At 31.7% G+C, this 13,181-nt stretch overlaps 1 protein-coding gene across 1 annotated transcript in view; it reads right to left on the reverse strand.

Annotated features, from left to right (window-relative positions):
- Positions 1–820: 820 nt before the first annotated feature.
- Positions 821–13,181, reverse strand: part of mats (MOB kinase activator-like 1) — a 31,220-nt gene continuing 18,859 nt past the window's right edge. The window contains exon 4 of the mRNA XM_035370285.2: positions 821–2,695. Coding sequence (XP_035226176.1) covers positions 2,430–2,695 — 266 coding nt within the window. The 3' untranslated portion in view covers positions 821–2,429. The remainder of the gene's footprint in view (positions 2,696–13,181) is intronic.

The raw sequence follows: 13,181 nt of genomic DNA on the forward strand, positions 1-13,181 counted from the left end.
ATTCACTTGGCGAACTTCTTAATTTATGGCATCCTATTTCCCTTTTTACATTGTGCATGAGAGGGAAATAAGTCACATCGTTCCTACTTTCAAATAATTTTAGTAAACCACATTACATGTATGGCACATTTCAAAACATGCCAATATATAAATTCACGCATATCTTCGGAAATTTTGAATAAAAAGCTCCAATTTTTTGCAGGTATTCTTAGAAATACATCTATTTCTACTTTAAAATGATGGTACAAATTTATAAAAATTATTTTAAAATAAATCATAAAAAATGGGTTAATTTTATTTGGAATGAACCTAAGTTGTGCTTACGAGACATGAAAAATGCAATTTGAATTTTGTCAATTGGCCCAGTAAAACAGGAGATTTAGAATTGTTATTATATGGGTATTAACATTCCATGCATCTGCCTATTTGTAATATAAGAATTATCAATAAAATTTCATTATATATTATAAAGACAGTACAATCGAATTTTAGTTAATGAACATTCCAGAAGACAATTCCTGAATCCCCCAGGCTTTTCTAGGTAAAAGACCAAATCACTCTCATTCATATATTGTCAGATAAAATCTTAGTTCCATGTATCTGTTAACAGAAAGTTTAATTGCATATCATTATCAAACTGATGACCGTTTTGGACTTTGTGAAGCAGATTCTATCTCAATCTTTGCATACTCTTAATGTTTCTAAATCAAAAGTTATCAAAAAGTAGAAATCTATGCCCCTATATATAAACCAAAAAAAAAAAAAGTTTTGTGACAATAAAGCCATAAGTATCATATTTCTGCTGATGAAAATATATTAATTAAAAGCATGAAAATTTTATTGGCTCTTATTTTACATATTAGCACACAAATGTTCATTTACAAAGTAAGACTGCTCTTATATCGTTATAATTGTAAAAAATCTATGTTCTACTACATTACATGCTCATTAGGCACAGGTGTCAAAACAAGTGCATCTGAATGTATCAGCACTGTCCAAGCAACATGCAGATATAAGTGATGGGTTTATCATTTAAAAATCTACACAGAAAAAATGAATCATTTATGAAAGAACATATTTACAACAAAATGCTGCATTTTTAAAATACATAATGTGTGATTTTAAATGATATAAACCCAACACTCATTGGCTCTAACTGACCCACAGAAGATATCAATAATTACATCTTTTTGCTTTAAAATAAGGACATATAAAAGCTTGGTTATAAGCACCAACTATTTAAGGACACTTGATCTTACAATTAATCACTAATTGGTATTCCATTTTTTTATTACGAGATTTTTAAAGAATTATAATGGACAAATAAGAGCATAAACTTGTAAATAACAATAAAAAAGATGACAAAAGTTGTCACAATTACTCATGCAAGAAGTATAACATTTGAATTTTTTATCACAATTAAACACTGAATCATTTAAATTTTGTGCTTCCTTTCATAGGAAAAATAAATACAACCTAAGCATTTGAAATAACATTTTTCCCCAGAAATACACGCATATGTATAAAAAGAAAGACAATGGGGAAATGGCTGGAAATGTCAGATGCATATTTCTGAAGCTTAACATGCAAAAAATATAAGGGAGACTTAAAGCAAGGTTCCTATATAAATAGCAATAATAATTTGAAATAAAATAATAAACAAAATAAAACTGAATAAATGTAACATTATCTGTAGAGCGTATAATAAATATGAAATTTAGCTTGTTTTAAACATATTTATGTAGCAATACAATTTGAGTGGCAAATTATGATTAAATAATACTGAGAGATCTTTCTATAGATGATACTTCCAGAGTGTTTTTAGAAATTCATATTTTTATATGGGTTTTTAATCACCGAACAAATGGCCAAAGGAGCTTCTTAAAATGTACTTTTAAGACTCCTGATTATATACAGAAAAACATATAGTAAACTTTTCAAGGCTATGAAAATTAATTTAATGTTTCTAACAATAAATAACAAGAAAATGATCTGTTGATTCAGACAGACAGAATGCAAATGCCAAATTATACCCCTGTTCTTTAACTAACTGATTCATAACAGGAAAAAAATCTTTATTTTATCTAACAGAAAATGAAAAAGCATCCACATTTAGACCACTTATCATACAATTGAATTAAACCAATAAGACACTGTTAAATCTGCTACAAAATTCACCCCTCTCAAAAATAATTTAATTACATGGATAGGAACATATTTAACTGCTGTTAAAATACATGATAAATTTTATAAAAAATATTCAATTTAAAGTAAAAATAAATTGCATTCCAGCACATGATGTAGGTCTGCTTCATTTTTTACCATCATATATCACAACAAAAGCACTATTTCAAGCACAACTAATTTTATGCGAATATTACGATATGCTTCTTGTTAGATGGGAAAATAGAGTAATAACAACAATAAAATTAACGGGCAGGATTACTATCTTTGTCTTTATCTTTTGAGGCTAATTTTTCTATTAATTCCTGCAGAGGTGCAAGCTCTCGTTTATCAATAAGACTGAATTCCTGGACGAAAAATATAAAATGTTTAAAACTTGTGTTTAGATGTGCTTCTTCTCCAAGTTGTACAATCTCTGAGAAGTGCTGGTGATAGATGTGGGCGTATACTCTAAATAATCGTTTCAAGATAGTCTTTGCAATGGATAGGAAATTCTTGGGAAAAGGTACACCTGAACCAAAAATAAAAGAAAATTGTTTAACAATAATCAAATATATATGCTCTATATACTATATAAAAACGTGGAAACATATATACCTAAATAAAATTTCAGATAATTTTATATAAGGATCTGCACTAATTTTCAGACTGAACTACACATAGCATTTAAAAGTGACAGAACTTCCTGAGCAACAGGTCACAGACATGTCAAGATATTAATCAAATGGTTCATTTTCAGATTGTGATAATTGTGGTCAAAAAACGAATTTTTATATAAATTAACAAAAAAAATCTGTGAATGAGAGAAATACAAACTAATAAGAAAAAAAAAAAAAAAAAACCTGTGTCCTAGTTGGTCAAAAATAAAAATAATTATTTAATTTTATAATAAAACAAAATTTTCAGCTTTATAAAATTAAATTATTAAAAACACTGTTATTGAACATTTTTTGTAGAAAATATATTACTATTGTTAAAAACACCTAATCCTTTTAAGTTTTCATATGAAAGTTTCTCTAAGGATCTTGAACTTCAGATTATCTGTGCTAATTATAACCGCATGGGTAATTATTCTTAACCTTGGAAGATTGTGATTATTGTAATGAACATTAATTAATGAGTTTTTCAGAGGTTTTAAATGAAAGACAAAAGCACACTGCTGGCCATTAAATTTGCAACACCATATGAAGGAAAGCAAATACAAGAAAGATATTTATCATACGTAAACAGTATGGCATGAAGACAAAATTATTAAATTTATAAGCAATTTGGAGGTTTACAGAGGTGAGAAGGGCTTGGATGACAGAAAAGGGCAACTCATTTCATGCTGTTTCTATTCTATGCCACACTTCATCAACCGTATTAGCTTTAGAGGGGTGGCAGGCGAGTCTCTCAGCAACCCATGACCAGATGTTTGCAATGGGTGACAAATCTAGAGATCCTGCAGGCCAGGAAAACAATTGAATACCCTGTGTATCAAGGAAGGTCAGAACACGATGTGCAACATGTGGTCTCGCATTATAGTGTTGGAAGATGGCAATTTGGCAGGCCTTGATGATAAGGCACAACCACTGGACGTAAGATGTCAGAAATGTACCGATCTGCATTCAAATTACCATCAGTCCAAACTAGATATTCATGTCCTGTATCCAGTGGCTGCCCAAACATTCATATCAGGTGCAGGGCCCCTTTGCCAATACTGAATACAAGCAGGCGATGTGCGGTTTGCTTGGTGCTCCAGACACGTATACGACCATCAGATTACTGCACACAGAACCGGGATTCAACAGAAAAGACGACGTTGTCCCACTCCCGCACACAGTTTTGCCATTCTGTGCACCAGAGTTGCCGTCTCTCTCAATGCTGCATTGTCAAAGGAAGCCAAAGTAATGGTCGGCATACTGATAGTCCACGCTGCTGCAAACCTCGATGTACCGTACAAGCCGGTACTAGGCGTGTTGCAAACATGCTCATTTCCTGACTAATGATCTGTCATGTGGTTGAATGGTTTTGCAAGTTTGACCTCACAATATGTCTGCCCTCTCGGGCGCATTAGTTGAGATCCTGCATGCCGTTCAGTATGACCCTCAACAACCCATTGTTTCCATATTCACATGAACATGACAGTGGTTGGATGTTGACCAGTGTGACGGATGATATCACGGAATGATAATCCACATTCTAGATAAGGAAAGATCCTGCTTCTATCGAATTCTGACATTTGCTGGTAAGCATTTCTTCTTCTTTTTTTTTTTCCGAGGCATAACAATAAATTTCCGAGGCCAACCAAGGTTAAGCTTGTGACGGTCGAACTATAATCATTCGCATATCACAACCTCTTCTTCCTTTTATGTGATTATGACATTCGTCAGATCATCCCTTCCTAGTGTTTTTCAATTTTAATATCCAGCAGTGTATAGTGTTTAAAATGGAGTTTCATTAAATTAATAGTCTTTCTTCTGGAAAATGACAGTGTTCTATAAATTTTGGACCCTTTTTTAAACTTCTGAAAGTCATGTTAACATTCTTACAGATAGATGTCAACATTGAAACTACTACATAAAATTATGATGCCAATAAATTCAAATTCTATTTAAGCCACCCACATAGTTTAATAATTTGTTTACAAACATCACGCTCCAGCTCCACTATGGCCATTTTACTCACTATTTTTTTTTATTCTTCTACCAGCTCCTCTTAAGATACTTCAAGAATATCTTTGATAAATACTGACTGTCCATCATTCTTACAAAAAGTCTTCCACCAACACTTCAAAGTTTCTCTTCTTATATTTTTTAAAACTTCGAACACCACAAATACTTTCAATGAGGCTTGATGCTGCTATCTTACTACCGAGAAAACTTCCCTACTTTATGTTTTAGTTAGGTAACTATAATTTTTTTTTTTTTTTTTTTTTTTTTTTTTTTTTTTTTTTTCAGTTATGGATTAGCTTCTGACTTCCAAGTGTCAGCATTGAGATTTGTGAAAAACTTCTAATCAAATATAGGCTCAGACCTCTTTTGGAGCATGCACTCACTTAGTGTAATTATTAGGAATTCAATATAGCTTTCATGTTGGAGAAATAACAAAATGGAAGCATAATTTTCTACTTCCAATTCATAAAAATGCTAACTAAAATAAAACATTTTGTATCTTAACAGCTAACAACTCCTAAAGTTAGTATTTTTATCATTCTTTTCTTCCGGTGAAAATGGTTCAAGTTCATGCAATTCTAACAATTTTCTCCCTGGGCAAATTTGCATTTTGCAAAATAATTTAATGTCTTTACATAAGGTATGTATAAAAATTTACATTTCATGTAATTAATGAATAATGCCATGGAATAAAAACTGCTATATCTGAAAGCTTAATCTATTTCATTATTTTTTAATGCCCAATTGAGTTATTTAGCCATGCAGTCTTTTTTTTTTTTAATCCTGCAAAATGCTGAGATGCAAATATTAATTGTTTGAAACGCATCCCATGGCTTATTTTTAGCATAAACATATGTGTATAGAAAAACACAGAACACAAATTACAAAAAATGACCGACTTTTAAATATGCAAAAAGCTGTAGTAACAAAGTTGTTAATATACTGGGTAATATAAAATGAATGCCTCATCAGACGGCAGTATATGTACAATAAAATTGATGGAATTGTGAAGACATTCACAACTTTCATTTCAGATACTACCCAAGATACTTTTCAAAACTTATGGCAATTTTATTTCAGCTACCCAATACATACATTCTTTCTTATATCACTGCCATATCTGAGTTTAGCTGAGTGCTACTACTATCTATTTAGTGCCATTATAAACAACTGCACTAAAAATGTACATACATTTATTTAAATTTAGTTTATATTTTAATGAATCCTTCAAATTAAACAAGAAAATGTACAGAAAATGTTGATAAATACCAAAACTTAAACTAGTTGTTTTTTCTGCTCATAAAATGAAAGGCTGGCTTCATTCTCCCCCCCCCTAAAACTATGACATTTATCCCTGGTTAAGAACCCCTGGTCTACACCAATATGGGATTCCCCTCCTGTAACATTTGCACCCAATAAAAGCAATACAGAAATAGTCACTGCTGATAGAACTTCCACCAGGGTGGTTTAGGAAAATCATGGCAGGTGCTTAATAAAGTGTGATGAACACAGACCCTTCGGCACATTTATAATTCTAAAGTTTATGAAAATTTTTTTTTATATGAAATGAGTTATTTGTTTTATGGAAATGAGTTGTTTTATTTTTGAAATTGTTTATATTACTGGTTTGTTGTATCATGGCCAATACAAAAAATCTGATGTTAGTGAAATTTGAGTCTGGCTTACAGAAAAGTATAAACATATACCCTAGAAATAATAATACACTAGTTATCATTAATCAAGGAAAAATCACAAAAATGATGAATACTCAAAAAGTTACAGATATAATTTAATGAAATTGAGCCACAGTATATATCACATTGTCAGGTATTAAAAAAAGCATGAAAAGAAATTACCAGACAATTATTGAGTTATAGAAATTAGCATATGTACAAAATGAATAAAAAGAGATGTGTCAGTTTGGTACAGAAAAATTACCTTCATTATGGTACACACATATCGTGATGCTGTCAATACAACACATACCGTCATGCTGTCAATTATGCAGTTTATCAGTTCCATAAGAAGTAAGAACCATAGCTTTTGCAAAGTAGTTGCAATTGCAGCAAGGGTATGAAGACGAGGATTGCGAGCAGCTTAGATGTCTTCTTAAAGCGTCCCAAACATGTTCAATAGGATTCAAGTCCAGTGAGTAAGCTGGCCACTCTATGCGCTTAATTGCTTGCTGCTAAAGATAATCCCCCACGATGCGAACCCTGTGTGCCTAGCATTGTCGACTTGTAACAGGAAATTAGCACCTATTGTCCTGACAAAAAGGAGCACATAAGCATCAAGAATGTCATTTCTGTATGCCTGAGCATTAATGGTTCCATGTGGAAAGACATGGACGACTGTGGATCCACCCAAAGAAATACCACTCCAAACACAAAAACTAGCGCCACTAATTTGCATACTGCAGTTTTATTCAGCAATTCTTATTTAACAACATATTCAAATTTTATATGGACTGGCTTATTTTTGAACGAGTTGTTGTTTTCCATTATACAGAATTTTTTCGCCATCATGAAATCTCAGAGTTTCTACAGATTTTTGCAATATGGTATATTAACCATAGCTGTGATGCATGTTTTATGTATTTCTGTGTACCATGAGCACATGCCACCCAGTACCATTCTGTAAAAAATATATCAGATTGCTTGATTTCCACATTCTCAAGATGACCTAGTCAGGCAAGTTAACTCATAATGATCTTTTATATATTATCTAATTACAGATTATTTTTTCCTCTCATCTGAAACAGATATAACCTACATATTGTTGAATACATGCAAATATGCTGAAGAGGATTTTTTACAGATATTAACATGTGCTTTTACATTATAAAATGTATTTTAACTGCTCAAAGATTTACATAATATCAAAAAGAAATTTCAGCCACCTAATGAAGTTAATAAAAAAATAGGGATTATAAACACTTCTATTTATAATTCTTTAATTTCTAATGAAGTTAATAAAAAAATTAAGCATTATGAAGAATTTAATAAATGGAAGACTTAAATACCGGTATAAAATGAGCATGAAAATATTAAGTTTTTAAATATGAAATATCATACCTAAGATTAGAAACATGCAATTTGAAATACTGTTTTAATAAATTTTCAATATATATCAACAATTAAAACCAATTAGATGCCACTCAAAATAATAAAAAAAACCTGAAAGGTTTCATATTCTAATGGTTGCCCAGAAGGGTTTGTTAAGGCTTTTTATGTTCTCGCTGTGCTCTCAGTCTACCAGTCGTCTGTTACACTCACTTCTCCTACGAGTAACCTTTTTTTGTGAGTGTTTGTGTGTTTTCAGCTTTATTATTATTAAGCATCATTTTCTTCGCACTTACAGTGTACAGAATTCAACAGCAAAATTACAAAAATTTTAACAACAGCACAGCAGTATACATTTAGAATTCCTGATGCAGCATTACGTGTTATTGTAACACTTAATGTTGGAGATAAAAAAACTTAGACACACTTTCCTGTTTTTTACAGTCTTTTCTCAGTTTACAATATCAACATTTAGTTTGATTACTAAGATGGATTTACAAAACTTTTTTTTTTTTTTTTTGTTAAATATCACACTTTTGGTGCTTACACCACATAAAGTTAGTTTCAGTAGCAAAATCACGAAATATTTAAAAACTCCTATCTTCAAAATTTGATGGCTCTAGGTAAAACTGTTTTTCCACAGTGCGAGAAATATGCGGACATTCATGCAGATTCTTCATTATTTAATTTCTTTAAACATAACACAGAGCAATAATATTTGTTGGTAATAATTTGAAAAGAGATATGTCATTTATAATGATTCAATGTAAAATTTGATGAATGTCATTATTACAGTAGGGGAAAAAGGGGGGATGGAACACAATAGCACCACAATTTCACATAATTGATAAAAACTAAAAACTTCCCAGACATTAATGGTATCTTATATTCTTTATTAGAAAAAAAATATATATATATATATATAAGCCTGTAGATATTCGTTAATCAAATACAGCAAAAACTTGCATAATCCAGTTTGAAAATTTCAAATTGTTGCTACTGCAAAAGACTGTATATCAAGAGAAGCAAATTTCTTGGAGATGGCAAAGGGAATAAATGCTATACGAACTAGCTACATTAAAGATACTTGTACACATTTATCCTCACTCCTCACTTTCTTGTTACATACTAGGTTTTACATGGAACTGACAGCTACTTTTTTTCTTCTATTAAATTCCATCTTAAATGGGCTAAAAACATGCAGTTTCATGTATGATAAAATGCAGAAAAATAACAATATATATTTTAAATATATAGGCTTTTCAATGCTGTTTTACATACAACAATCATAGCTAGCAAATTTAGTGGAAGAAAAGGAGAAAACTAATTCTTGTGCTTCATATTTATATTATTGTACTTACGGACGAATTTAGTATTATAGTGCTATTTAGTATTATAGTGCTATAGTATCATAGTGCTATGTTTTTTTAAACATAGCACTAAAATACTAATAATTTAAACATTTTCATTTTTTGCAGAATGCTACTAGCCTCTTTTGAATGATTCCAATAAGCTTTTTTAGTAATATGCAAATAAGCCCGTCATACAGGGTAATTCTTTATCGTGTATACAAATTCCCAGAAGGGGTAGATTACCCACGGACAAATTGGGATCAGATAGTAATGAATGGTCAGAAACACGACGGTAACACAATTGCAAGAGTTGTTCGGAATTGGTAAAATGCTCATGCAGAAAGCTGTCATTCATCAATTGCCTACAGAGATAGTAGGAAAGAATTCAGCAGATATTTGGAGTTAGCAATTATGTATTTAGCATATGAATCTGCTGAATGTAGTGAACGAGCTGCTGTACCCTCTGTACCACGAGCATTACCAATGAAAAGTATTCTGAAAAACCAGATGTTTGCATGACTACATCAAACATAATATGAAATGGGTTCCTTTGAAACATTCAACGTGAATCCAAAATGAATAAAAATCGAAGAGATGGTGCCTCTCTACACAGAAGGCATTGCATGTGCCAGTACATGAGCAATCACTATTCACTTCATTCTTCTTCAAACCACTGTCTGAAGAATTCTAAACTCTAACCAATTGCAGCCATGTCATAAACAGTATGTACACTTACAGCAGCCTCATTATTATCTGTTGATGATTGCTTCCTGGCTTCTATCTTATTCACAGAGAAAGTATAAATTGCAATGCACATAACTCATTCGTATGGCCAATGGGTAACTCCCATGTAACATAAAAGTGTAGCACAACACGGATTTGATATCCATGTCTGGTTTGGCATTGTGGGGGACCACTTAGAAAATCTATATTTTTCATTTGTTCGTTTGGACAATTGGTGTTACATCTTTCAAGCTATTTATTTTCAAATAAATTGTTTTTACTAAGTGCATCTCCTTTAGCAACTCCACAGGTATATAATTGTTAATTCTTTCCAATTTCTTCCCATCCTGGAAGAAAGACAACCCCAACAGTAATTTCTGAGTTAAGTAAGCATCAACTTCTGTAAAACTTTACACAATTTGAATTTGTGCAAGTCAACTTTGTAAAGTGATTAAATATAAATCCACGAGAAACTGCAATATTTATTATTATTTATAAGTATATATAACTACAGAACAAAAACAGATTGAAATAGCTACCCTGATCTATATGCTGGCTGCTGAATAATTGGGTCCGGTTTTGAATTCTGAAAGACTGGAATGTTTGTTAAAGTCCTTTGCATGAAGGCACTTAAAATATACATTGAGTCGAATCCTCTTGATGATCTGATGATAGGGGAGAGGGATGGGAGGCCCTTGGATCTGTCTCCCAGAGTTATTCTCCATCAAAATTGGGAGGAACTTTTCTGTTCTTGCAGGTGTACTTTTATAAAATTCTCAGTAATGAGAATGCTAAATAACTGATGGATATTCCATTCCCACTGCAAGCATTAAGTTGCAAGTGTCTGGTCATATAAAACAACAAAAACTAGAATAACACTTTTCAAATTAAAAAAAGTAGTGAAAGAACTGGAGGTGGATACTGCAAAGAAAATGCTTTTCTCTGGCAGCGTTAAGTTGCAAGTGTCTGGTTATAAGACACAACAAAAACTGAAATAACACTTTTCAAATAAAAAAAGTAGTGGAAGAATCATCAGCACTGGAGGTAAATACTGCTAAGAGAGATGCTATTTATTCTCTGGCAGCTTCTACCTCTTTTATTGTTGAAAATTAACCCGGCGGAAGTCGCAAGAAGAAAAGTTACTAGAGTGGGCGCGTGGGGTATCACATACCCCAATATTTAAAATACAATAAAAATAGTATTATTTAGTTTTAAAACTTTTTTTTTTTTGTGTGTGTGTGTGTGTGTGTTCTTGTGTATTATAAATAAGTGAATAATATTTGGGTTTCAAAAAATTAATTTCCGAAATAATCTTAGAGTTAAAATTAAGATAAATGAAAATAATAAACATAATGCCTCTAAGTTTCATTGCATCTCTAATACACCATGCTTATTTTATTTCTTCACACTTTGAGCGAAATACATTCATGTGTTCTTGGCATAGAATGTTTTCACATTTTAAACATTGCATTCACGTTCTTCTGTCCTTGGCGCAAGGACAAAAAATTTAACACATCTTTCATACTGAGTTGTTTCGAATTTCATGTATTCGTTTTAATTCTTCATCGAAACTTCTGCTTTTGTTTTGCATGCAGTACAATTTCTTGGAAAAGTATTAATCTCTGATCTTTGTTCAATACTTTTTTTCATTAATTGTAATGCTAAGTCCTTCAAAAACAGACTTCTATTTCATGTTGGTGGATTAGCAGTTGAATGTAACATAATCCAAGCATTTATTACAGCAACATTCAGTGCAGAAAAGAAAATTACCATTGGCCACCTTCTTGTTATTCTGGCAATTGAATAATTGGCTGACATTTCATCCCCCATATCCACTGCTCCTTTAGTCATATTATTAAAACATATAATTCCTGACGTTTTATTTTCTCCAATAGTATCATCTATAGTATGATCGTTATATAATGTTGAAAGCATATGAACAGTTTTTCCTTTTTTAGGAACATCAGGAATTAATGTTTTATCCTTTTCGAAATCAAAACATTGTAGAAAATATTCTTAGTTTCATCTTCAGTTTCCGAAATGCAATCTTCATTGCTTTCAAATATTTCTAATAAATCTCACATGCGTTGCATCTCCAGTTCATAGGGACTAATTCTTTTTACCATAATGCAGTTAGAAATTTTTAAGAATTTAATGTCAAGTACTTTAAAATCACTTACGAGTAGAAATATTTACTGTTACACTCTAGAAATAAATTTTTGAACTAAATATTCAGTCAGAAAAACACTTACACGAACAGGCGCGTGGGGTGTGTCATACCCCAGTTCCAACAAAATACCGATAAATCTTTTTCTGAAACACACAGGCAAAGAAAAAGCGGCTCTGAAAGTCAATTACAACTAGAAACTCAGCTACTGAAAGCAGCACAGAATTTCAGTTTCACAAGTTAGGAATATTCACTTTTATGTAGGGTTGGGGTATGATACACCCCAAGCGCCTTCCCGCGGGTTAAAGGGAATCAGGATTGTCCGAAATATTATTTTGACAATATTGTGATTGTCAACATATATATATAATAGGTTTTATGGTTACATGTGTATAATAGGTTTTATGGTTACATGTGTTTTACTTACAGCATCTGTATTTGCACTTGTTGCCTCACTTGTGATGTTGTTCTGCAGATATATATGCTTCTTGAATTGTTTAAAACATCCAGCACCAGCTCTAAATGCCTCCACCTTGCCCATGAAAGCTAGCCTTTATATAAAACTCTTTATGTGCAAGCTTTCTCCTGGATACCCAGAAAACTTAACAGTATCCACTTTCATAACAGATGCTCAATCTAAAGAGAGAGCAATTTCTCTACCTCTGAAATCAAGCTCAGTATCTTTTGTTGGTAATGTTTGAGCACTCCATTATTCCTGCACTTTTCATGCTTTCAAAAATGTGACATAACTACCATATTCATTATTTATATCTTAAATTAATGCTGATATAGTTTTCTCATCTACATACATATGGATTAATCCTAGCTTTTCTTCAAGTAACTGCAAGCTTTTGTTTTTAGATTTATTATCAGTGCATTCAATTTCATGTTTAAAATCCATTTGGATAAATACAACATTAATGGTAGTAAATAAGTTAATTACCTGCATGAATATTATTTGAATGTGTTGCTGAAAGAAAAAATTGTTTTTGAAGTTCTCATTTCTAACTAATATTTTAGTTTGAATGTTATGGCTTAT

Source organism: Stegodyphus dumicola, chromosome 1, assembly GCF_044657685.1.
Source record: "Stegodyphus dumicola isolate Sdum_Otavi_A_Nest chromosome 1, ASM4465768v1".
NCBI lineage: Eukaryota > Metazoa > Arthropoda > Arachnida > Araneae > Eresidae > Stegodyphus > Stegodyphus dumicola.